The 22923-nt window shown below is 48.6% G+C and overlaps 1 protein-coding gene across 1 annotated transcript in view; it reads left to right on the top strand.

Moving 5' to 3' along the window:
* The window catches only part of adamtsl2 (ADAMTS like 2), a 58312-nt gene that overhangs the window by 25743 nt on the left and 9646 nt on the right, over positions 1–22923 (top strand). The window contains exons 12-14 of the mRNA XM_031891572.1: positions 9569–9666; positions 17506–17632; positions 19023–19236. Of these exons, the coding sequence (XP_031747432.1) occupies positions 9569–9666; positions 17506–17632; positions 19023–19236 (439 nt within the window). The remainder of the gene's footprint in view (positions 1–9568; positions 9667–17505; positions 17633–19022; positions 19237–22923) is intronic.

Genomic DNA, 22923 nt, shown 5'->3' on the forward strand with positions numbered 1-22923 from the left:
GGGTCTATAAATAGAGGGTGGAAGCCGGGTAGGGTAGGCGGGTCTATAAATAGAGGGTGGAAGCCGGGTAGGGTAGGCGGGTCTATAAATAGAGGGTGGAAGCCGGGTAGGGTAGGCGGGTCTATAAATAGAGGGTGGAAGCCGGGTAGGGTAGGCGGGTCTATAAATAGAGGGTGGAAGCCGGGTAGGGTAGGCGGGTCTATAAATAGAGGGTGGAAGCCGGGTAGGGTAGGTGGGTCTATAAATAGAGGGTGGAAGCCGGGTAGGGTAGGCGGGTCTATAAATAGAGGGTGGAAGCCGGGTAGGGTAGGCGGGTCTATAAATAGAGGGTGGAAGCCGGGTAGGGTAGGCGGGTCTATAAATAGAGGGTGGAAGCCGGGTAGGCGGGTCTATAAATAGAGGGTGGAAGCCGGGTAGGGTAGGTGGGTCTATAAATAGAGGGTGGAAGCCGGGTAGGGTAGGTGGGTCTATAAATAGAGGGTGGAAGCCGGGTAGGCGGGTCTATAAATAGAGGGTGGAAGCCGGGTAGGGTAGGCGGGTCTATAAATAGAGGGTGGAAGCCGGGTAGGGTAGGCGGGTCTTTAAATAGAGGGTGCAAGCCGGGTAGGGTAGGCGGGTCTATAAATAGAGGGTGGAAGCCAGGTAGGGTAGGCGGGTCTATAAATAGAGGGTGGAAGCCGGGTAGGGTAGGCGGGTCTATAAATAGAGGGTGGAAGCCGGGTAGGGTAGGCGGGTCTATAAATAGAGGGTGGAAGCCGGGTAGGCGGGTCTATAAATAGAGGGTGGAAGCCGGGTAGGGTAGGTGGGTCTATAAATAGAGGGTGGAAGCCGGGTAGGGTAGGCGGGTCTATAAATAGAGGGTGGAAGCCGGGTAGGGTAGGCGGGTCTATAAATAGAGGGTGGAAGCCGGGTAGGGTAGGTGGGTCTATAAATAGAGGGTGGAAGCCGGGTAGGGTAGGTGGGTCTATAAATAGAGGGTGGAAGCCGGGTAGGGTAGGTGGGTCTATAAATAGAGGGTGGAAGCCGGGTAGGGTAGGTGGGTCTATAAATAGAGGGTGGAAGCCGGGTAGGGTAGGTGGGTCTATAAATAGAGGGTGGAAGCCGGGTAGGGTAGGTGGGTCTATAAATAGAGGGTGGAAGCCGGGTAGGGTAGGTGGGTCTATAAATAGAGGGTGGAAGCCGGGTAGGGTAGGTGGGTCTATAAATGGAGGGTGGAAGCCGGGTAGGGTTCGGGTTGGGAGTGGGCGGGTTAGAGTTGGGCGCCACTACGTGCCACAATTGTATATTAAAGGGGAACGCCACCTAAACACAATTTAAGCTTTTTGAAAAGTAAACATAATTTCACGCAGCTTTGCAATATACGTCAATTAAAACATATTCAGCCTTTTCATGATGTTTAATGTAATAATTTGGTTCGGAACAGTTCCCTAAGCCCCGCCCCCTGTTCCCCTGCTGATCTGGCTGACTATTTTGTGACTCAATCCCACAATCCCCTGCTGCACACATGATGTCAATAAGGGAAGGAACCTCCCAGTGCAATGCATTGTGGGTTATGTAGTTCCTGCAGGCTGTCTGTAAGCTGGGGAAGTTGTTACACTGTGTAACATCAGTGTTTTAGTCCCTCCTCCCCTGCCTGGGTTACAAATGAGGCAGAAAGAGAAGAGCAGTATTACAGCTGGATTTCAGCCTATAAACATGGGATTTATTCCTACTTTGTGAAGGAACAGATTCCAGGGATAGGGGTATTAGGGGTTTCTGTGCTGTGTGGGGCTCTTTAACACTGTATTTTCTATATAATAAGACCACTGTCTTAGGTTAATTATAGTGGGGGGGGGGTCAATACATTCCTTAGCAGCTCGCAATCCCCAGGGTCTGACTAATTAGAGGAGAAGCCGTTAGTGAGTTAATATGTGGCCCCCGCTAACACCCCCCCCCCGGCCCCAGGGTTACACTGTGCTATAAAGGCCCATCTCTAGCCCAGGCAGCCAGAACAACAGCCGCATCCAGGGCCATTAGCGCTTGCCAGGGCTGTTTTTCTAATCTGGCACTGACGACTCCATTAAAGCGCAGCTCCACCGGCCAAACGGCCAGAATTGGTTTTGTTTTGAAAAAAAAAATATAAAAAGCTGGAGCGGCTTCTAGAAAACAAGGATGGCCGCCCACCCAAAGCCAGACAGGCGGCCATTATTATGAGCTGGGAATAAATGCTTCATACAAATAGATCTTTTTTTCTCTCCTTTTCTGTTTGCTGTGATGGTATTAAACCAAATATTCAGTCATTTCTGCAGCAGAACGTTTAAACAGGGTGGTTTGTGGGTAATGTGGGCCCAGTGTGGTACATGGGGGAAAAATCCTTACACTGCTGGCTGGGGGTATCATTTAGAGATTTATACACTGCTGGCTGGGGGTATCATTTAGAGATTTATACCCTGCTGGCTGGGGGTATCATTTAGAGATTTATACCCTGCCGGCTGGGGGTATCATTATAGCATTATACCCTACTGGCTGGGGGTATCATTATAGCATTATACCCTACTGGCTGGGGGTATCATTATAGCTTTATACCCTGCCGGCTGGGGGTATCATTATAGCTTTATACCCTACTGGCTGGGGGTATCATTTAGAGATTTATACCCTGCCAACTGGGGGTATCATTTATAGATTTATACCCTGCCGGCTGGGGGTATCATTTATAGATTTATACCCTGCCGGCTGGGGGTATCATTTAGAGGTTTATACCCTGCCGGCTGGGGGTATCATTTAGAGATTTATACCCTGCCGGCTGGGGGTATCATTTAGAGATTTATACCCTGCTGGCTGGGGGTATCATTATAGATTTATACCCTACTGGCTGGGGGTATCATTATAGATTTATACCCTACTGGCTGGGGGTAACATTATAGATTTATACCCTACTGGCTGGGGGTATCATTTAGAGATTTATACCCTGCTGGCTGGGGGTATCATTTAGAGATTTATACCCTGCCAACTGGGGGTATCATTTAGAGATTTACACCCTGCCAACTGGGGGTATCATTTAGAGATTTACACCCTGCCAACTGGGGGTATCATTTAGAGATTTATACCCTGCTGGCTGGGGGTATCATTTAGAGATTTATACCCTGCCAACTGGGGGTATCATTTAGAGATTTACACCCTGCCAACTGGGGGTATCATTTAGAGATTTATACCCTGCTGGCTGGGGGTATCATTTAGAGATTTATACCCTGCCAACTGGGGGTATCATTTAGAGATTTACACCCTGCCAACTGGGGGTATCATTTAGAGATTTATACCCTGCTGGCTGGGGGTATCATTTAGAGATTTATACCCTGCCAACTGGGGGTATCATTTAGAGATTTACACCCTGCCAACTGGGGGTATCATTTAGAGGTTTATACCCTGCTGGCTGGGGGTATCATTTAGAGATTTATACCCTGCCGGCTGGGGGTATCATTTAGAGATTTATACCCTGCCGGCTGGGGGTATCATTTAGAGGTTTATACCCTGCCGGCTGGGGGTATCATTTAGAGATTTATACCCTGCTGGCTGGGGGTATCATTTAGAGATTTATACCCTGCTGGCTGGGGGTATCATTTAGAGATTTATACCCTGTAGATTTTTTTCGTTATTTCACTTTTTGTTCAGCAGCTCTCCGGTTTGGTGTTTCAGAAGCTATGTGGTTGCTAGGGTCCAAATTACCTTAGCAACCAGGGAGTGGTTTGGATTAGAGGCTGGTATATGAATAGGGGAGGGGCTGAATAGAAAGATAAGGAATAAAAAGTAACAATAACAATAAAACTGGAGCCTCACAGAGCAATAGGGTTTGGCTGCCGGGGTCAGTTATCCTGTTGCTAGGGCTCAAATTACCTTAGCAACCAGGGAGTGTTTGGATGAGAGGCTGGTATATGAATAGGGGAGGGGCTGAATAGAAAGATAAGGAATAAAAAGTAACAATAACAATAAAACTGGAGCCTCACAGAGCAATAGGGTTTGGCTGCCGGGGTCAGTTATCCTGTTGCTAGGGCTCAAATTACCTTAGCAACCAGGGAGTGTTTGGATGAGAGGCTGGTATATGAATAGGGGAGGGGCTGAATAGAAAGATAAGGAATAAAAAGTAACAATAACAATAAAACTGGAGCCTCACAGAGCAATAGGGTTTGGCTGCCGGGGTCAGTGACCCCCATTTGAAAGCTGCAAAGAGGCAGAAGAAGAAGGCAAATAATTAAAAAACAATAACAGATAAATAATGAAGACCAATTGCAAAGTTGCTGGGAATAGTCCACTCTATAACATACTACAGTGAACCGCCCCTTTAATAGTTTTATATAATGATGAGCCTTTTCCCTTCCCTGCAAAGCCCACTGGGACAGCGGGATAATGTGGGAATTCGCTTTTATTCGTTCCTAATTTCAGTAGCAGCCTGACATGTTGCTAAAGCGGGGGAATGATTTCACCAGCGCACCACTTTCCAGCCCCTGAGCCTTGTTTGAACTGAACATTAAATATATAAATGCGTCTAACATCCACGCCGAGAAGCTACTAACCAGCCAGGTTACACGGGAGCTTCTGCTTCGTAGCAACACGGGCGGCCCGGCCGCTGCCTTGGGCATTGGTTGGGGCAGTTTCAATACAGGGGTGCAAAAGATCAAGGGGGGTATGTAATAAAAGGCCCAGGAGCAGTAACCCATAGCAACAAGACATACTTTAAATGGATCCAAAATGTGTTAAAGAGCCCCACACAACATCTCTTCTCTTTCCGCATCATTTGAAATCCTGGCAGGGGAGGAGGGACTAAAACACTGATGTTACAAAGTGTAACAACTTCCCCACAGCTTACAGACAGCCTGCAGGAACTACATAACCCACAATGCATTGCACTGGGATGTTCCTTTCCTTATTGACATCACGTGTGCAGCAGGGGATTGTGGGATTGGGAGGTTGCAGGCTGAGGACAGGCAACTACTTTTATTTAAGTCTCAAAGTAGCCAGCCAGATCAGCAGGGGAACAGGGGGCGAGGCTTAGGGAACAGGGGTGGGGCTTAGGGAACAGGGGTGGGGCTTAGGGAACAGGGGTGGGGCTTAGGGAACTGTTTTTTTTCAAAAGTTTGGGTGGAGTTCCACTTTCATCTACAATTGTAGCAAGTAGTGAGGTGTGGGTTTAGAAAAACTCAACCCGCACCCGACCCTCTATTTATATACCCACTGATGACGCTACAAAAGGGGCGGGGTAGCGTAATGTAACGGGTGGGGAGTACAGGGGGAAGAGCTCAACCCGAACCTGGTTGCGACCCACAATTGGTATGCCGAGGTCGGCCCAACCTGTGGTAGTAGCAAGATATTGGGCGCTAGACTACAGTATAGACAGAAGGGGCAGTCAACATTGAGCTGGGTGATGCCCACTAGAGAGGGTTGGGGTGGGGTTATGGGAGTCATGGGTGGTACGGGTCCAACAGTTAGGCCTGCCATACACTGAAGGATCTCTGACTAGAACCTTTCTGACCTGCAAGTCATTGTTGTACTTATAAACTAAGTAAACTGTATATTAACTTCCCCTTGAAAATGTGTGAAATAGGAAACAACGAGGGGATTAACTTCCGCTTGAACTGGGTGAAATAGAAAACAGTGATGGGATTAATTTCCCCTTGAAACTGTGTGATAAAGAAAACAACAAGGGGATTAGCTTCCACTTGAACTGGGTGAAATAGAAAACAATGAGGGGATTAACTTCCCCTTGAAAATGTGTGAAATAGGGAACAACGAGGGGATTAACTTCCACTCAAACTGGGTGAAATAGGAAACAGTGATGGGACTAACTTCCCCTTAAAACTGGGTGAAATAGGAAATAATAAGTAATAATAAGGGGATTGACTTCTCCTTGAAACTGGGTGAAGTAGAAATAATAAGGGGATTGACTTCTCTTTGAAACTGGGTGAAGTAGAAAATAATAAGGGGATTGACTTCTCCTTGAAACTGGGTGAAGTAGAAATTATAAAGGGATTGACTTCTCCTTGAAACTGGGTGAAGTAGAAAATAATAAGGGGATTGACTTCTCTTTGAAACTGGGTGAAGTGGAAAATAATAAGGGGATTGACTTCTCCTTGAAACTGGGTGAAATAGAAAATAATAAGGGGATTGACTTCTCCTTGAAACTGGGTGAAGTAGAAATAATAAGGGGATTGACTTCTCTTTGAAACTGGGTGAAGTAGAAATAATAAGGGGATTGACTTCTCCTTGAAACTGGGTGAAGTAGAAATAATAAGGGGATTGACTTCTCCTTGAAACTGGGTGAAGTAGAAATAATAAGGGGATTGACTTCTCCTTGAAACTGGGTGAAGTAGAAATAATAAGGGGGTTGACTTCTCTTTGAAACTGGGTGAAGTAGAAATAATAAGGGGATTGACTTCTCTTTGAAACTGGGTGAAGTAGAAAATAATAAGGGGATTGGCTTCTCCTTGAAACTGGGTGAAGTAGAAAATAATAAGGGGATTGACTTCTCCTTGAAACTGGGTGAAGTAGAAAATAATAAGGGGATTGACTTCTCCTTGAAACTGGGTGAAGTAGAAACTAATAAGGGGATTGACTTCTCCTTGAAACTGGGTGTAGTGGAAAATAATAAGGGGATTGACTTCTCCTTGAAACTGGGTGAAGTAGAAAATAATAAGGGGATTGACTTCTTCTTGAAACTGGGTGAAGTAGAAATAATAAGGGGATTGACTTCTCTTTGAAACTGGGTGAAGTAGAAAATAATAAGGGGATTGACTTCTCCTTGAAACTGGGTGAAATAGAAAATAATAAGGGGATTGACTTCTCCTTGAAACTGGGTGAAGTAGAAATAATAAGGGGATTGACTTCTCCTTGAAACTGGGTGAAGTAGAAAATAATAAGGGGATTGATTCTCCTTGAAACTGGGTGAAGTAGAAAATAATAAGGGGATTGACTTCTCCTTGAAACTGGGTGAAGTAGAAATAATAAGGGGATTGACTTCTCTTTGAAACTGGGTGAAGTAGAAAATAATAAGGGGATTGACTTCTCTTTGAAACTGGGTGAAGTAGAAAATAATAAGGGGATTGACTTCTCCTTGAAACTGGGTGAAGTAGAAACTAATAAGGGGATTGACTTCTCCTTGAAACTGGGTGAAGTGGAAAATAATAAGGGGATTGACTTCTCCTTGAAACTGGGTGAAGTAGAAAATAATTAGGGGATTGATTCTCCTTGAAACTGGGTGAAGTAGAAAATAATAAGGGGATTGACTTCTCCTTGAAACTGGGTGAAGTGGAAAATAATAAGGGGATTGACTTCTCCTTGAAACTGGGTGAAGTAGAAAATAATAAGGGGATTGATTCTCCTTGAAACTGGGTGAAGTAGAAAATAATAAGGGGATTGATTCTCCTTGAAACTGGGTGGAGTAGAAAATAATAAGGGGATTGACTTCTCCTTGAAACTGGGTGAAGTAGAAAATAATACGGGGATTGACTTCTCCTTGAAACTGGGTGAAGTAGAAAATAATAAGGGGATTGACTTCTCCTTGAAACTGGGTGAAGTGGAAAATAATAAGGGGATTGACTTCTCCTTGAAACTGGGTGAAGTAGAAAATAATAAGGGGATTGACTTCTCCTTGAAACTGGGTGTAGTGGAAAATAATAAGGGGATTGACTTCTCCTTGAAACTGGGTGAAGTAGAAAATAATAAGGGGATTGATTCTCCTTGAAACTGGGTGAAGTAGAAAATAATAAGGGGATTGATTCTCCTTGAAACTGGGTGGAGTAGAAAATAATTAGGGGATTGATTCTCCTTGAAACTGGGTGAAGTAGAAAATAATAAGGGGATTGATTCTCCTTGAAACTGGGTGGAGTAGAAAATAATAAGGGGATTGATTCTCCTTGAAACTGGGTGAAGTAGAAAATAATAAGGGGATTGATTCTCCTTGAAACTGGGTGGAGTAGAAAATAATAAGGGGATTGACTTCTCCTTGAAACTGGGTGAAGTAGAAAATAATACGGGGATTGACTTCTCCTTGAAACTGGGTGGAGTAGAAAATAATAAGGGGATTGACTTCTCCTTGAAACTGGGTGAAGTAGAAAATAATACGGGGATTGACTTCTCCTTGAAACTGGGTGAAGTAGAAAATAATAAGGGGATTGACTTCTCCTTGAAACTGGGTGAAGTGGAAAATAATAAGGGGATTGACTTCTCCTTGAAACTGGGTGAAGTAGAAAATAATAAGGGGATTGATTCTCCTTGAAACTGGGTGAAGTAGAAAATAATAAGGGGATTGATTCTCCTTGAAACTGGGTGGAGTAGAAAATAATAAGGGGATTGACTTCTCCTTGAAACTGGGTGAAATAGAAAATAATACGGGGATTGACTTCTCCTTGAAAATGTGTCAAGGACAGGCTGCCACAGACACATTCTATTCCTCTACTAAACTTGAAACTCAGAAAAATCGAGTACTGACGACCCCATTGTTCCATAGTCACAGCTGACTGGCCAATAACCTTCACTGAGCCCATCATGGCTTGTAGGACAGTAGCCGAAAAGCACCAACGACTTGTAGGACGACCAAAGGAACCGCCCTTCCTGCCTCAGTTAAGGAATATCATAGAGTTCTCCGCTCTGGCTCGACCTGTGTAAATCTGCATTTGGCCCGTGCATGCTTTATTTATTTTTTTTATTGTTGTAAACCTGCTTCTCCCCCCAATCAGAATGTGGGATATGTGTCTCTGAACATTACCCACCCCCTTTTTTATTGACTAAATGCGCTCAGTGGCCACTTCTATTTACGATAAGGCCTACAAAGCCTGGTGTGGAAAGAGACACTGTCCATTTGAAGAGCATCTCTATACTTCTAATCATCCCTTTGGCTTCCATTGAGTTGCCTCCATTGGTCCCAACGCCCAAGTGCATGTTGGGAGTCTAGAGATGCTCTGAAGCCTGTGTGATTGAGTCCTTGGCAAGTCAATAATACACTCAACAAAAACCCCTTCTGTTATATTCTGAACTGTTTCTACATTGGGTATTTTTATCCCATTCTCTCTATTTCTAGACAGTGGAAGCTCTGCTTCTAACCGGGCTGGGGATTCTACTTGGGGATCAGAACAGGTATGTTGTTAAACCCAAAACAACCAAAATAGCCTTTCACACACTCCGTGAACTTGTATATTTATATCATTTACACTTTGGTCACTGCCCTATGGGACCGAACTGTAAATGATATCCTTATAAACGGTGCTTAGTGATGTCATCAGTTATAATCGGAGCATAGTGATGTCACAAGTCACATGACTCACTGAAACTTGTATATTATAATAAATAAAGTCCCCCCTGTTGTAAAATATGAGGATATTAGAAGTCACCTCGGAGTTCCATGACCTGTATATAGTCAAGGAACTCCTCGGTAGCTTATAATATCCTTATATTTTACAATAGGGGGTACTTTATTCACGATATATTTATGTGTGTGCACGTTTATAAACAACCAATACCCATATCTGAGTGCAATGTTGGCTGTTCGGAACCATTGGCCGCCTCTGGCACTGATCCCGCTCTCTTTTGTCAGTAGAAATAGATTGAAATTACTGCGGAAGGTGCAGGGGATGAGCGCCGCGGATATGTACCGCTGGAAACTGTCCTCCCACGAGCCGTGCAGCGCCACGTGTACCACAGGTCTGTAAGTGCTGCTTGGGATACACCTTGTTTTATTCTCCCAAGAAACTCGAAATGAGACCTAAATAACAATTGTAGTCACTGAAATTGTGGCGGTAGCCATATGACTGGGGTTTGGGTGGGGGCACAGGGCACAAACCTCTTCTGCATATTTGCCCCTTGTTCCGGCCCTTCTGTACCTCAGGAGGCTCCGGCGGAAACTTCAGACAGCTTTCTTGAACTCTCTCGAACTCTCACGAGAGTTTGGGAAAGCTGTCATACCCTACCTCCACCTGTGGGGGGCGCAGTGAATCAATGGGCTTGCCTGGGGCACAGTAATCATTAGGCCGCCCCTGCCGGTAAATGTGAAAGACTGGCAACCCTACCTATAAATCCCTCCCTTCCCTGACTCTGCCCCACCCATTTCCCTGCCCCACATGCCCATTTCCCCGCCCTACATGCCCATTTCCCCGCCCCATATGCCCATTTCCCCGCCCTACATGCCCATTTTCCCGCCTCACATGCCCATTTCCCCACCCCACATGCCCATTTCCCCACCCCACATTCCCATTTCCCCGCCTCACATGCCCATTTCCCCGCCCCACATGCCCATTTCCCCGCCCTACATGCCCATTTCCCCACCCCACATGCCCATTTCCCCGCCCCATATGCCCATTTCCCCGCCTCACATGCCCATTTCCCCGCCCCACATGCCCATTTCCCCGCCCTACATGCCCATTTCCCCGCCCCATATGCCCATTTCCCCGCCCCACATGCCCATTTCCCCACCCACATGCCCATTTCCCCGCCCCACATGCCCATTTCCCCGCCCCATATGCCCATTTCCCCGCCCCACATGCCCATTTCCCCGCCCCACATGCCCATTTCCCCGCCCCATATGCCCATTTCCCCGCCCCACATGCCCATTTCCCCGCCCTACATGCCCATTTCCCCACCCCACATGCCCATTTTCCTGCCCACATGCCCATTTCCCCACCCCACATGCCCATTTCCCCACCCCACATGCTCATTTCCCCACCCTACATTCTCATTTCCCCACCCCACATGCCCATTTTCCCGCCCACATGCCCATTTCCCCACCCCACATGCCCATTTCCCCACCCCACATGCTCATTTCCCCACCCTACATTCTCATTTCCCTGCCCCACATGCCCATTTCCCTGCCCACATGCCCGTTTCCCCGCCCACATGCCCGTTTCCCTGCCCCATATGCCCATTCCGCCTCCTAGCCCGCCTATCCCCTTGCCCGTGATATCACTGCCCATCCCTACTGGGGGGGGGGGGGGGCCTTCCTGAGTGACATTACCCTTTCCAGAGTTATTCAAACAAAAATGAGGGTCCTGCCAATGATTAGAGACGGCTATAAAGATGCCGGTATTGGTCAGCTTCTGACCAAGTTGCTGATTGGCTCCAAAACAACCATTATCTCACTCATTAGGATGGGTGTTAAAGCTGTTCAGGCTGCAATTTAGGTTTTTCCCCAGAAGGTCTGCTTAGGACCCCAGGTAATTTACTGGGCATCAGTCAGATCAACCCAATAAGGCAGAACCTTGGGTGGCCAAACCTGGCAAATATGCAGTCACCAAATGAGTGGCTTCTCCCAAGTATGGCCAGTTTTAACTGAAAGATTTGCCTAATGTTCTGCCCCGAACAATGTAGGTCCCTATAAAAATACAGTACATCACATAAACAAACTCAAAAAATATACTTTTTTACCAGTATGTGCCATTGGGTAATCCTAAATAGAAAACTGCCATTTTAAGTACTAAGGGCCGCCCCCTGGGATCATAGGAGTTACAGTGCACACAAACAAGTCAAGGCACACATACATGCTAGGCCTCATCAGCCAATGAATGCCTTTTGCTCCCACACTACTTCCTGTTACAGTTACAGCTGCATCACTTCCTGTCAGCTGATCTCTAAGGGAGCGCACAGCTGCATTACTTCCTGTCAGCTGATCTCCGAGGGAGCACACAGCCCATCACAAAATGGCGGCTCAAGGGAAAGGATGTAAAACGGCAATATTTACTGATACGGTATATATATTTCAGTTTGGCAAGATTGTTTAATAGGTCATTTCTATCCCCACCCACTTCTGGTGATGTCACATCCGGTTTGCAGCAACAGCACTTCCTGTTTATTGGTGGTCAGCGGGTCACGGATCAGTTTGTGGATAAGGCAGTTGCAGGTTGCAAAGCAAGTAAAAATATGGATTGACAGGTCCGGATTTGTGGAGAGGCCACGAAGGCCCGGGCCTAGAGTGGCAGAAATTTAGGGGCGTCATGCCACCCCACCACAACAAAATGTTTACATTTTGCTCCCATACGGAGCAACGGGGACCTCTCCCCACTGCTCCGTATTGGATGTTTAAATGTCCGCGTATGTGCGCTCGCGGCTGGGGGGGGCCACCGAAAACAAATCCGGTGCTGTGGGTTGGGGCCATGGGTCCGGCTCAGGTCTAGGTCTCACAAATGAGTTCTAGGCTACCTGGCGGGCCCCCCCCCCACAACATGCTGAAGACCGGCTCAAATAAGGGGTGGGTGCACATTCTCTGAAGGCTGAATCCAAGTGCGGAACCACCACTGCTGAACTACTTCTCTCTGCTAGTTCCACGGGGTATGTTTCTTCGAAAGCAGGCGTCGCCCCCCCTACATACCGCATTCACCTGTCCCACAAGTCGCCCCCCCCCCTATTTCTGGGGGCTCAGTGGGATCCTCGTGCTCATTACGGCTGCCAGACCCTGTATAAATAGTCTATCTGACCCACACGCAGCCTCTTGGCATCCGCGACAAGTGGCAAGATGGGCGAGATAATATTTACTCTGGCAAATCCAATAGACTGTGCATTCAGACAAGGAGCTTCTGTAAACGTAAAAGGCCCTGCTTGTTTCCCGGCTCCCCCCCCCCCCCACTTAACCCTTTTACTGCCAAATAGCAGCTCTGGGATGTGTAATCCTTTGTAAGGATCTGTCTCCGACGCGGGCATTACAAAAACGCCAGCTATTGGCGCTGCTCTGTCTAATTGTAACGTCGGCCCGGCGGTGCCGCTTGTGTGTTCCGTAATAGGCACAAAATGTTCCGCTTCTAAAGTTACCGCCGCCTTTGGGAGTCATTCAGGCTTTTCTGACTACTGAATAATCTTTAGTAAGTCCGGGGGGGGACGACTGTTCCACTTGTGTTTCCTTCCCATGCACGGCCCTCTGGGATTGCCAGGCTGCCAGCTTTACATTGGTCTGCAGTGAGGGCCGCTGCTGGCCAAATGGGTGACCAAAGCAGAAATTTACTTTTGTGCCCCCCTCCCCAAAATATTACGGAAGTAAAAATAAAATAATAAAAAAAAACACCTACTATAGGGGCCAAAATAGAACTTTATTCAAATAAAGAAATTGCCCCCATACACAGTGTCCCAATTGCCCTCATAAACAGTGCCCCCAATAGAAAGTGCCCCCATACACAGTGCCCCAATTGCCCTCATAAACAGTGCCCCCAATAGAAAGTGCCCCCATATACAGTGCCCCAATTGCCCCCATAAACAGTGCCCCCAATAGAAAGTGCCCCCATACACAGTACCACAATTGCCTCCATAAACAGTGCCCCCAATTGCCCCATAGACAGTACTCCCCATAGACAGTAGCCCCCACACACAGTGCCCCCAATTGCCTCATACACAGTACCCCCCATAGACAATAGCCCCCACACACAGTGCCCCCAATTGCCCCCATAGAAAGTACCCCCAACAGACCAAGTCATCGTTGGCGGCTCCTTCTCTCTGATGCCGCGGCAACAGGCACTTCTATAAGGTTGCGCCTCGTCGCTGACGTGTGACGTCATACGCACGGGCGCAACCTTATAAAAGGGCCTGTTGCCGCGGCATCAGAGAGAAGGAGCCGCCAACGATGACTTGGTCTGTTGGGGGTACTTTCTATGGGGGCAATTGGGGGCACTGTGTGTGGGGAGCGGCGGCACTGTCTACAGCAAATACATAATTAAGGGTAAACTGTCCTGCCATAATGAATACCTCACCGACAGATACTTTCTATCATATTAAGTGACTTATTAAGGAATCTCACCAAACTGGAATATATATATCAGTAAAGATTTTTTTTTTTACATCCTTTCCCTTGAGCCGCCATTTTGTGATGGGCTGTGTGCTCCCTCAGAGATCAGCTGACAGGAAATAATGCAGCTGTGTGTTCCCTCAGAGATCCCCTGACGGGAAATAATGCGGCTGTGTGTTCCCTCAGAGATCCCCTGACGGGAAATAATGCAGCTGTGTGTTCCCTCAGAGATCCCCTGACAGGAAATAATGCAGCTGTGTGTTCCCTCAGAGATCCCCTGACGGGAAATAATGCAGCTGTGTGTTCCCTCAGAGATCCCCTGACAGGAAATAATGCAGCTGTGTGTTCCCTCAGAGATCCCCTGACAGGAAATAATGCAGCTGTGTGTTCCCTCAGAGATCCCCTGACAGGAAATAATGCAGCTGTGTGTTCCCTCAGAGATCCCCTGACGGGAAATAATGCAGCTGTGTGTTCCCTCAGAGATCCCCTGACAGGAAATAATGCAGCTGTGTGTTCCCTCAGAGATCCCCTGACAGGAAATAATGCGGCTGTGTGTTCCCTCAGAGATCCCCTGACAGGAAATAATGCAGCTGTGTGTTCCCTCAGAGATCCCCTGACGGGAAATAATGCGGCTGTGTGTTCCCTCAGAGATCCCCTGACAGGAAATAATGCAGCTGTGTGTTCCCTCAGAGATCCCCTGACAGGAAATAATGCAGCTGTGCGTTCCCTCAGAGATCCCCTGACAGGAAATAATGCAGCTGTGTGTTCCCTCAGAGATCCCCTGACGGGAAATAATGCGACTGTGTGTTCCCTCAGAGATCCCCTGACGGGAAATAATGCGGCTGTGTGTTCCCTCAGAGATCCCCTGACAGGAAATAATGCGGCTGTGTGTTCCCTCAGAGATCCCCTGACGGGAAATAATGCGGCTGTGTGTTCCCTCAGAGATCCCCTGACGGGAAATAATGCAGCTGTGTGTTCCCTCAGAGATCCCCTGACAGGAAATAATGCAGCTGTGTGTTCCCTCAGAGATCCCCTGACAGGAAATAATGCAGCTGTGTGTTCCCTCAGAGATCCCCTGACGGGAAATAATGCAGCTGTGTGTTCCCTCAGAGATCCCCTGACGGGAAATAATGCAGCTGTGTGTTCCCTCAGAGATCCCCTGACGGGAAATAATGCAGCTGTGTGTTCCCTCAGAGATCCCCTGACAGGAAATAATGCGGCTGTGTGTTCCCTCAGAGATCCCCTGACAGGAAATAATGCGGCTGTGCGTTCCCTCAGAGATCCCCTGACAGGAAATAATGCGGCTGTGTGTTCCCTCAGAGATCCCCTGACAGGAAATAATGCAGCTGTGTGTTCCCTCAGAGATCCCCTGACAGGAAATAATGCAGCTGTGTGTTCCCTCAGAGATCCCCTGACAGGAAATAATGCAGCTGTGTGTTCCCTCAGAGATCCCCTGACAGGAAATAATGCGGCTGTGCGTTCCCTCAGAGATCCCCTGACAGGAAATAATGCGGCTGTGTGTTCCCTCAGAGATCCCCTGACAGGAAATAATGCAGCTGTGTGTTCCCTCAGAGATCCCCTGACAGGAAATAATGCAGCTGTGCGTTCCCTCAGAGATCCCCTGACAGGAAATAATGCGGCTGTGTGTTCCCTCAGAGATCCCCTGACAGGAAATAATGCAGCTGTGCGTTCCCTCAGAGATCCCCTGACAGGAAATAATGCAGCTGTGTGTTCCCTCAGAGATCCCCTGACGGGAAATAATGCAGCTGTGTGTTCCCTCAGAGATCCCCTGACGGGAAATAATGCAGCTGTGTGTTCCCTCAGAGATCCCCTGACAGGAAATAATGCAGCTGTGTGTTCCCTCAGAGATCCCCTGACAGGAAATAATGCAGCTGTGTGTTCCCTCAGAGATCCCCTGACAGGAAATAATGCAGCTGTGTGTTCCCTCAGAGATCCCCTGACAGGAAATAATGCAGCTGTGTGTTCCCTCAGAGATCCCCTGACAGGAAATAATGCAGCTGTGTGTTCCCTCAGAGATCCCCTGACAGGAAATAATGCGGCTGTGCGTTCCCTCAGAGATCCCCTGACAGGAAATAATGCGGCTGTGCGTTCCCTCAGAGATCCCCTGACAGGAAGGGATGCAGCGCTAACTGTAACAGGAAGTAGTGTGGGAGCAAAAGGCAGAACTCTGCCCATTCATTGGCTGATGAGGCCTAGCATGTATGTGTGCCTTGGCTTGTTTGTGTGCACTGTGAATCCTATGATCCCAGGGGGCGGCCCTTAGTACTTAAAATGGCAGTTTTCTATTTAGGATTATCCAGTGGCACATACTACTAAAAAGTGTATTTTTAGGAGAATTGTTTATTTTGATGAAGTAGAGTTTTACAAATGAGATTGTTTATGCCATTTATTTTTATAGAGACCTACATAGTTTGGGTGTATAGTTTCCCTTTAAAGGGGGGGTTCACTTTTACGTTAACTTTTAGTATGTTATAGAATGGCCAAGTCCAAGCAACTTTTCAACTAGTCATATTTTTTATAGTTTTTGAATTACCTCTTTCCAGCTTTCAAATGGGGGTCACTGACCCCGGCAGCCAAACCCTATTGCTCTGTGAGGCTCCAGTTTTATTGTTATTGTTACTTTTTATTCCTTATCTTTCTATTCAGCCCCTCCCCTATTCATATACCTGTCTCTCAATCAAACCACTCTGTGGTTGCTAAGGTAATTTGGGCCCTAGCAACAGGATAACTGATCACGGCTGCCAAACCCTATTGCTCTGTGAGGCTCCAGTTTTATTGTTATTGTTACTTTTTATTCCTTATCTTTCTATTCAGCCCCTCCCCTATTCATATACCAGCCTCTCATCCAAACCACTCCCTGGTTGCTAAGGTAATTTGAGCCCTAGCAACAGGATAACTGACCCCGGCAGCCAAACCCTATTGCTCTGTGAGGCTCCAGTTTTATTGTTATTGTTACTTTTTGTTCCTTATCTTTCTATTCAGCCCCTCCCCTATTCATATACCAGCCTCTCATTCAAACCACTCCCTGGTTACTAAGGTCATTTCATCCCTAGCAACCAAATAGCTGCTGAAACTCTTAATGGGAGAGCTACGGAACAAACGCTGAAATAATTAGAAAACTACAAATAATAAAAAATGAAGACCAATTGCAAACTGTCTCAGAATATCACTAAAAGTTAACTCAAATGTAAACAACCCCTTTAGCTGCCCCTTTCATGGTGTCTTTTCCCTTTTTGACTTTTTATGTAGTTTTTCAGCCCTGATTATAACATATGTAACAGTGGGAGGGGCTCCAGTTATGAATATCATTGGCCTGGCCCTATTATGCCCCGCCCATTATACACCTGAACCCACACAGCCATTCCTCATGCCAGCGATTGTTCTGCAGAAACCCGATTGGCTGCCACTGTGGCTAAAATCATTCACTAAAATCACACGTGGGGGTCATTTATAAACAGTGGGCACATTTGCACCTGGGCAGTAACCCATGGCAACCAATCAGACGTTTGCTTTTTATTGTTCTACCTGCAGTTGGCTGGAAAAAGCTAATGGAAGACTGGTTGCTATGGGTTACTGCCCAGTGTTTATAAATGAGCCCCACTGTGTATGCAGGGTAGTGCATAAATATATATATATATATATACGTAAATATGATCTATTTGTGTTCTTACATCGGCGGCTTATGGCGGTACTTACCTGATCCAACGAGAGTGGTGCAAATGCGGCAGTGTCTTTAACCCTTTCCTCGCCTCTTCCCGCAGGAGTCATGTCCAGCTACGCCATGTGTGTGCGATACGACGGGGTGGAGGTGGACGATACCCACTGCGACGCCGTGACCCGTCCTGAGCCGGTGCACGAGTTCTGTGCGGGGCGGGAGTGCCAGCCAAGGTGGGGGGACGGGCCAGTAAACATTCCCGCACGTCCAGCCCCAAAAGTGGCCAAAAATATCATGTTTTGCATTTTTTTAAAGACTTCTGGTGGGAATGGACTGAGTCATTTCATGCCTGTGAGGGAATCCTGAGGTGGAAACGCTGATTTGATTTTATTTGCACAGATTTTAGCTACGTACCTTCGATATTGCACCGGCTATAGGGTCAATGGCGCCACAAGTCCCTGCCCCAGGGGCCACACACACCCCCAGGGGCCCCTGCTGCACGGACACGCCCACCGAGCGTGCATAAGTAGATGCGATCAGGGCAGGACCCACCGGGTTTTTCCTAGTGTCCCGCCGGCCCAGTCCGACCCTGTTCTGTTCTGGTCAGTGCTGATATACTACACAGACCACCATATTAGTAAACTCACACCGGACCCTAACCCACCTGAACCCGACCTGGAGTCTCTCCTCTTTTTATAGACCCAAATCTGCCCCGCCCCACCCATGATGTCACAAAATGGGCAGGAGCGCCTATAAATCCAGAAGCCACAAGCCGGCATTGCAGGGTCGGACTGGGCCGCCGGGACACTGGGAAAATACCCCGTGGGCCCCATCAGCCCAGACCCGACCCTATTGCTGCTTCCTCTGGCCTCCGAAGTCCTCCCCTGACGCGTTTCACATACGCGCATTCAGGGGAGGATGTCGGGCAGGGGCCCCGGCGGGGGAAGGGGGCTTAGGGGTGCGCGGCAAGGGCCCCTGCTGCGGGGGACACAGCCGGAGGAGGCACCTTGGGGGGGGCGGGACCCCTGGGGCGGCAGTGTAAGTTTTACTGAGGTCGCCCCGAACCCGCCCTGTGGGTATCGGCTCGACCCCCACACCCCTACCCCATATCTAATAACAGACACTAAAGGGGCTCATTTTCTAACCATCGATTTTTAATTTTAAACTTGATTCGAAATTTTTTCAAAAAAGTCACAGAGAAAAAGGCGCCGCAACTTTTCCAAGATTTACTGGATTTTCACGGCGACGATTCGAAAAAGTCGAGTTTTTTTTTTACGACTTTTCTCAGAGCGACTTTTCCTCGCGACTTTTTTCTAGTAAATATCAGACATTCGGCAAAACGAATTCAGTCGAATTTGAAAAGTAAAAAAAAATTAGAAATTATGAAGTTTTCATAAATCTGTCCCTTTGTTTGCCCAGGAGCAGTTACCCATAGCAACCAATAAGTGACCAGTAAATGCTGCCTGCTGATTGGTTGCTATGGGTTACTGCTCCTGGGCAAACTTAGTGCCTTCTATTACATCATTACATACATTTGGGAACGGAACCCATACTAGCAATGTAATAATGAACAGTAATTCTCTTCTATATGATTCTAACTGGTACCGGGCTGGATTGTTCTAGGTGGGAGACCAGTAGCTGGAGCGAGTGCTCAAGAACCTGCGGGGAGGGGTACCAGTTCCGCATCGTGCGATGCTGGAAAATGATCTCTCCGGGCTTCGATAGTTCCGTCTACAATGACTTATGCGAGGCTGCTGACATCACTAGGCCAGACGAGAAGAAGATATGCCGGAACCCAGCGTGTGGGCCCCAATGGGAAATGTCCGAATGGTCCGAGGTAACCAACTGTATCTGTGTATAATATCTTGTAAAATATATCATTATAAATGGTGTGTAGCAAGGTCCTTAGTTATAACCAGTGTTTAGTGATGTCATTTGTCACATGACGTGCTAAAACCTGTGCATTATAAAAAATAATATCCACCTTTTTGCTAAATATTAGGATATTAGGAGTTACCTAAAAGTTCAATGAGTAGGGCTGCCGCCTTTTTTTCTTTGGAAAACTGGCCTTTAGGTTTGGGGGGGTGGGCAGTGACATCACTTGGGGGTGGATAAGGATAATATCCTTATCATTTACAGTAGGGGGTACATTATCCCTTATAATACATGAGTGATACTCAGAGTTCCCTGTATAACTCAGCCTGCAGCCTTGTGCCTTTATATGGGGGGCACAGAACCCCTCAGTGACTGCTAATATCCTTATCATTTACAGTAGGGGGTACATTATCCCCTATAATACATGAGTGATACTCAGAGTTCCCTGTATAACTCAGCCTGCAGCCTTGTGCCTTTATATGGGGGGCACAGAACCCCTCAGTGACTGCTAATATCCTTATCATTTACAGTAGGGGGTACATTATCCCTTATAATACATGAGTGATACTCAGAGTTCCCTGTATAACTCAGCCTGCAGCCTTGTGCCTTTATATGGGGGGCACAGAACCCCTCAGTGACTGCTAATATCCTTATCATTTACAGTAGGGGGTACATTATCCCTTATAATTAATAACTGGTCAGGCATAAAGGGGTAACGTCAGCCATCTGTATTACTGCCATCTTTTGGGTTTCTTCTCGGAAAAGAGATAAAAAAAAAACACAGTTACAGCTTACCCTTTAATTGCAGACGAAGGCCTTTTTGCGCAGATATTCCTCCTGTTTCATCTGCCCAAGGTACCGCCGGGCGTCTCGCGCTGGGAGACAGGCCTTTGATCCGTTCTGCCTGCTACTGGGCACAATTGCCAACGGAGCTAATCTGATTCGCTTCTCCGTCTCATTCTGAGAGCCAGTTGGCAGGGTATTAAAGGGCCCCATTCAGAACGGTCTGAAAAGCATTGAAATTTCTGTGAAGTGTCACATGTTAGTCTCTGAGCTGAGCAAGCTGTCTGCCCAGGCCCGGACTGGCAACCTGTGGGTCTGGCAAATGCCAGGGGGGCTGTAAGGTGCCACAGACAGTCACTATTTATTGGGCTGGGGGGGCTGTTTGTGCCTCTGGGTACTGGGAATGCCAGGGGGGGCTGTAAGGTGCCACAGACAGTCACTATTTATTGGGCTGGGGGGGGGCTGTTTGTGCCTCTGGGTACTGGGAATGCCAGGGGGGCTGTAAGGTGCCACAGACAGTCACTATTTATTGGGCTGGGGGGGTGTTTGTGCCTCTGGGTACTGGGAATGCCAGGGGGGCTGTAAGGTGCCACAGACAGTCACTATTTATTGGGCTGGGGGGGGTGTTTGTGCCTCTGGGTACTGGGAATGCCAGGGGGGCTGTAAGGTGCCACAGACAGTCACTATTTATTGGGCTGGGGGGGCTGTTTGTGCCTCTGGGTACTGGGAATGCCAGGGGGGCTGTAAGGTGCCACAGACAGTCACTATTTATTGGGCTGGGGGGGGGGCTGTTTGTGCCTCTGGGTACTGGGAATGCCAGGGAGGGCTGTAAGGTGCCACAGACAGTCACTATTTATTGGGCTGGGGGGGGCTGTTTGTGCCTCTGGGTACTGGGAATGCCAGGGGGGCTGTAAGGTGCCACAGACAGTCACTATTTATTGGGCTGGGGGGGCTGTTTGTGCCTCTGGGTACTGGGAATGCCAGGGGGCTGTAAGGTGCCACAGACAGTCACTATTTATTGGGCTGGGGGGGCTGTTTGTACCTCTGGGTACTGGGAATGCCAGGGGGGCTGTAAGGTGCCACAGACAGTCACTATTTATTGGGCTGGGGGGGGGCTGTTTGTGCCTCTGGGTACTGGGAATGCCAGGGGGGCTGTAAGGTGCCACAGACAGTCACTATTTATTGGGCTGGGGGGGCTGTTTGTGCCTCTGGGTACTGGGAATGCCAGGGGGGCTGTAAGGTGCCACAGACAGTCACTATTTATTGGGCTGGGGGGGCTGTTTGTGCCTCTGGGTACTGGGAATGCCAGGGGGGCTGTAAGGTGCCACAGACAGTCACTATTTATTGGGCTGGGGGGGGCTGTTTGTGCCTCTGGGTACTGGGAATGCCAGGGGGGCTGTAAGGTGCCACAGACAGTCACTATTTATTGGGCTGGGGGGGCTGTTTGTGCCTCTGGGTACTGGGAATGCCAGGGGGCTGTAAGGTGCCACAGACAGTCACTATTTATTGGGCTGGGGGGGCTGTTTGTGCCTCTGGGTACTGGGAATGCCAGGGGGGCTGTAAGGTGCCACAGACAGTCACTATTTATTGGGCTGGGGGGGGGGCTGTTTGTGCCTCTGGGTACTGGGAATGCCAGGGGGGATGTAAGGTGCCACAGACAGTCACTATTTATTGGGCTGGGGGGGGGGCTGTTTGTGCCTCTGGGTACTGGGAATGCCAGGGGGGCTGTAAGGTGCCACAGACAGTCACTATTTATTGGGCTGGGGGGGCTGTTTGTGCCTCTGGGTACTGGGAATGCCAGGGGGGATGTAAGGTGCCACAGACAGTCACTATTTATTGGGCTGGGGGGGGGGCTGTTTGTGCCTCTGGGTACTGGGAATGCCAGGGGGGCTGTAAGGTACCACAGACAGTCACTATTTATTGGGCTGGGGGGGCTGTTTGTGCCTCTGGGTACTGGGAATGCCAGGGGGGCTGTAAGGTGCCACAGACAGTCACTATTTATTGGGCTGGGGGGGGCTGTTTGTGCCTCTGGGTACTGGGAATGCCAGGGGGGCTGTAAGGTGCCACAGACAGTCACTATTTATTGGGCTGGGGGGGCTGTTTGTGCCTCTGGGTACTGGGAATGCCAGGGGGGCTGTAAGGTGCCACAGACAGTCACTATTTATTGGGCTGGGGGGGCTGTTTGTGCCTCTGGGTACTGGGAATGCCAGGGGGGCTGTAAGGTGCCACAGACAGTCACTATTTATTGGGCTGGGGGGGCTGTTTGTGCCTCTGGGTACTGGGAATGCCAGGGGGGCTGTAAGGTGCCACAGACAGTCACTATTTATTGGGCTGGAGGGGGCGCTGTTTGTGCCTCTGGGTACTGGGAATGCCAGGGGGGCTGTAAGGTGCCACAGACAGTCTCTATTTATTGGGCTGGGGGGGGGCTGTTTGTGCCTCTGGGTACTGGGAATGCCAGGGGGGCTGTAAGGTGCCACAGACAGTCTCTATTTATTGGGCTGGGGGGGGCTGTTTGTGCCTCTGGGTACTGGGAATGCCAGGGGGGCTGTAAGGTGCCACAGACAGTCTCTATTTATTGGGCTGGGGGGGGGCTGTTTGTGCCTCTGGGTACTGGGAATGCCAGGGGGGCTGTAAGGTGCCACAGACAGTCACTATTTATTGGGCTGGGGGGGCTGTTTGTGCCTCTGGGTACTGGGAATGCCAGGGGGGCTGTAAGGTGCCACAGACAGTCACTATTTATTGGGCTGGGGGGGCTGTTTGTGCCTCTGGGTACTGGAAATGCCAGGGGGGCTGTAAGGTGCCACATTTTCCTGGTGCCACGCCAGCCCAGTCATACCTTGTCTACAGCAGCCAATCAGCAGGTAGC

Source organism: Xenopus tropicalis, chromosome 8, assembly GCF_000004195.4.
Source record: "Xenopus tropicalis strain Nigerian chromosome 8, UCB_Xtro_10.0, whole genome shotgun sequence".
Lineage (NCBI taxonomy): Eukaryota > Metazoa > Chordata > Amphibia > Anura > Pipidae > Xenopus > Xenopus tropicalis.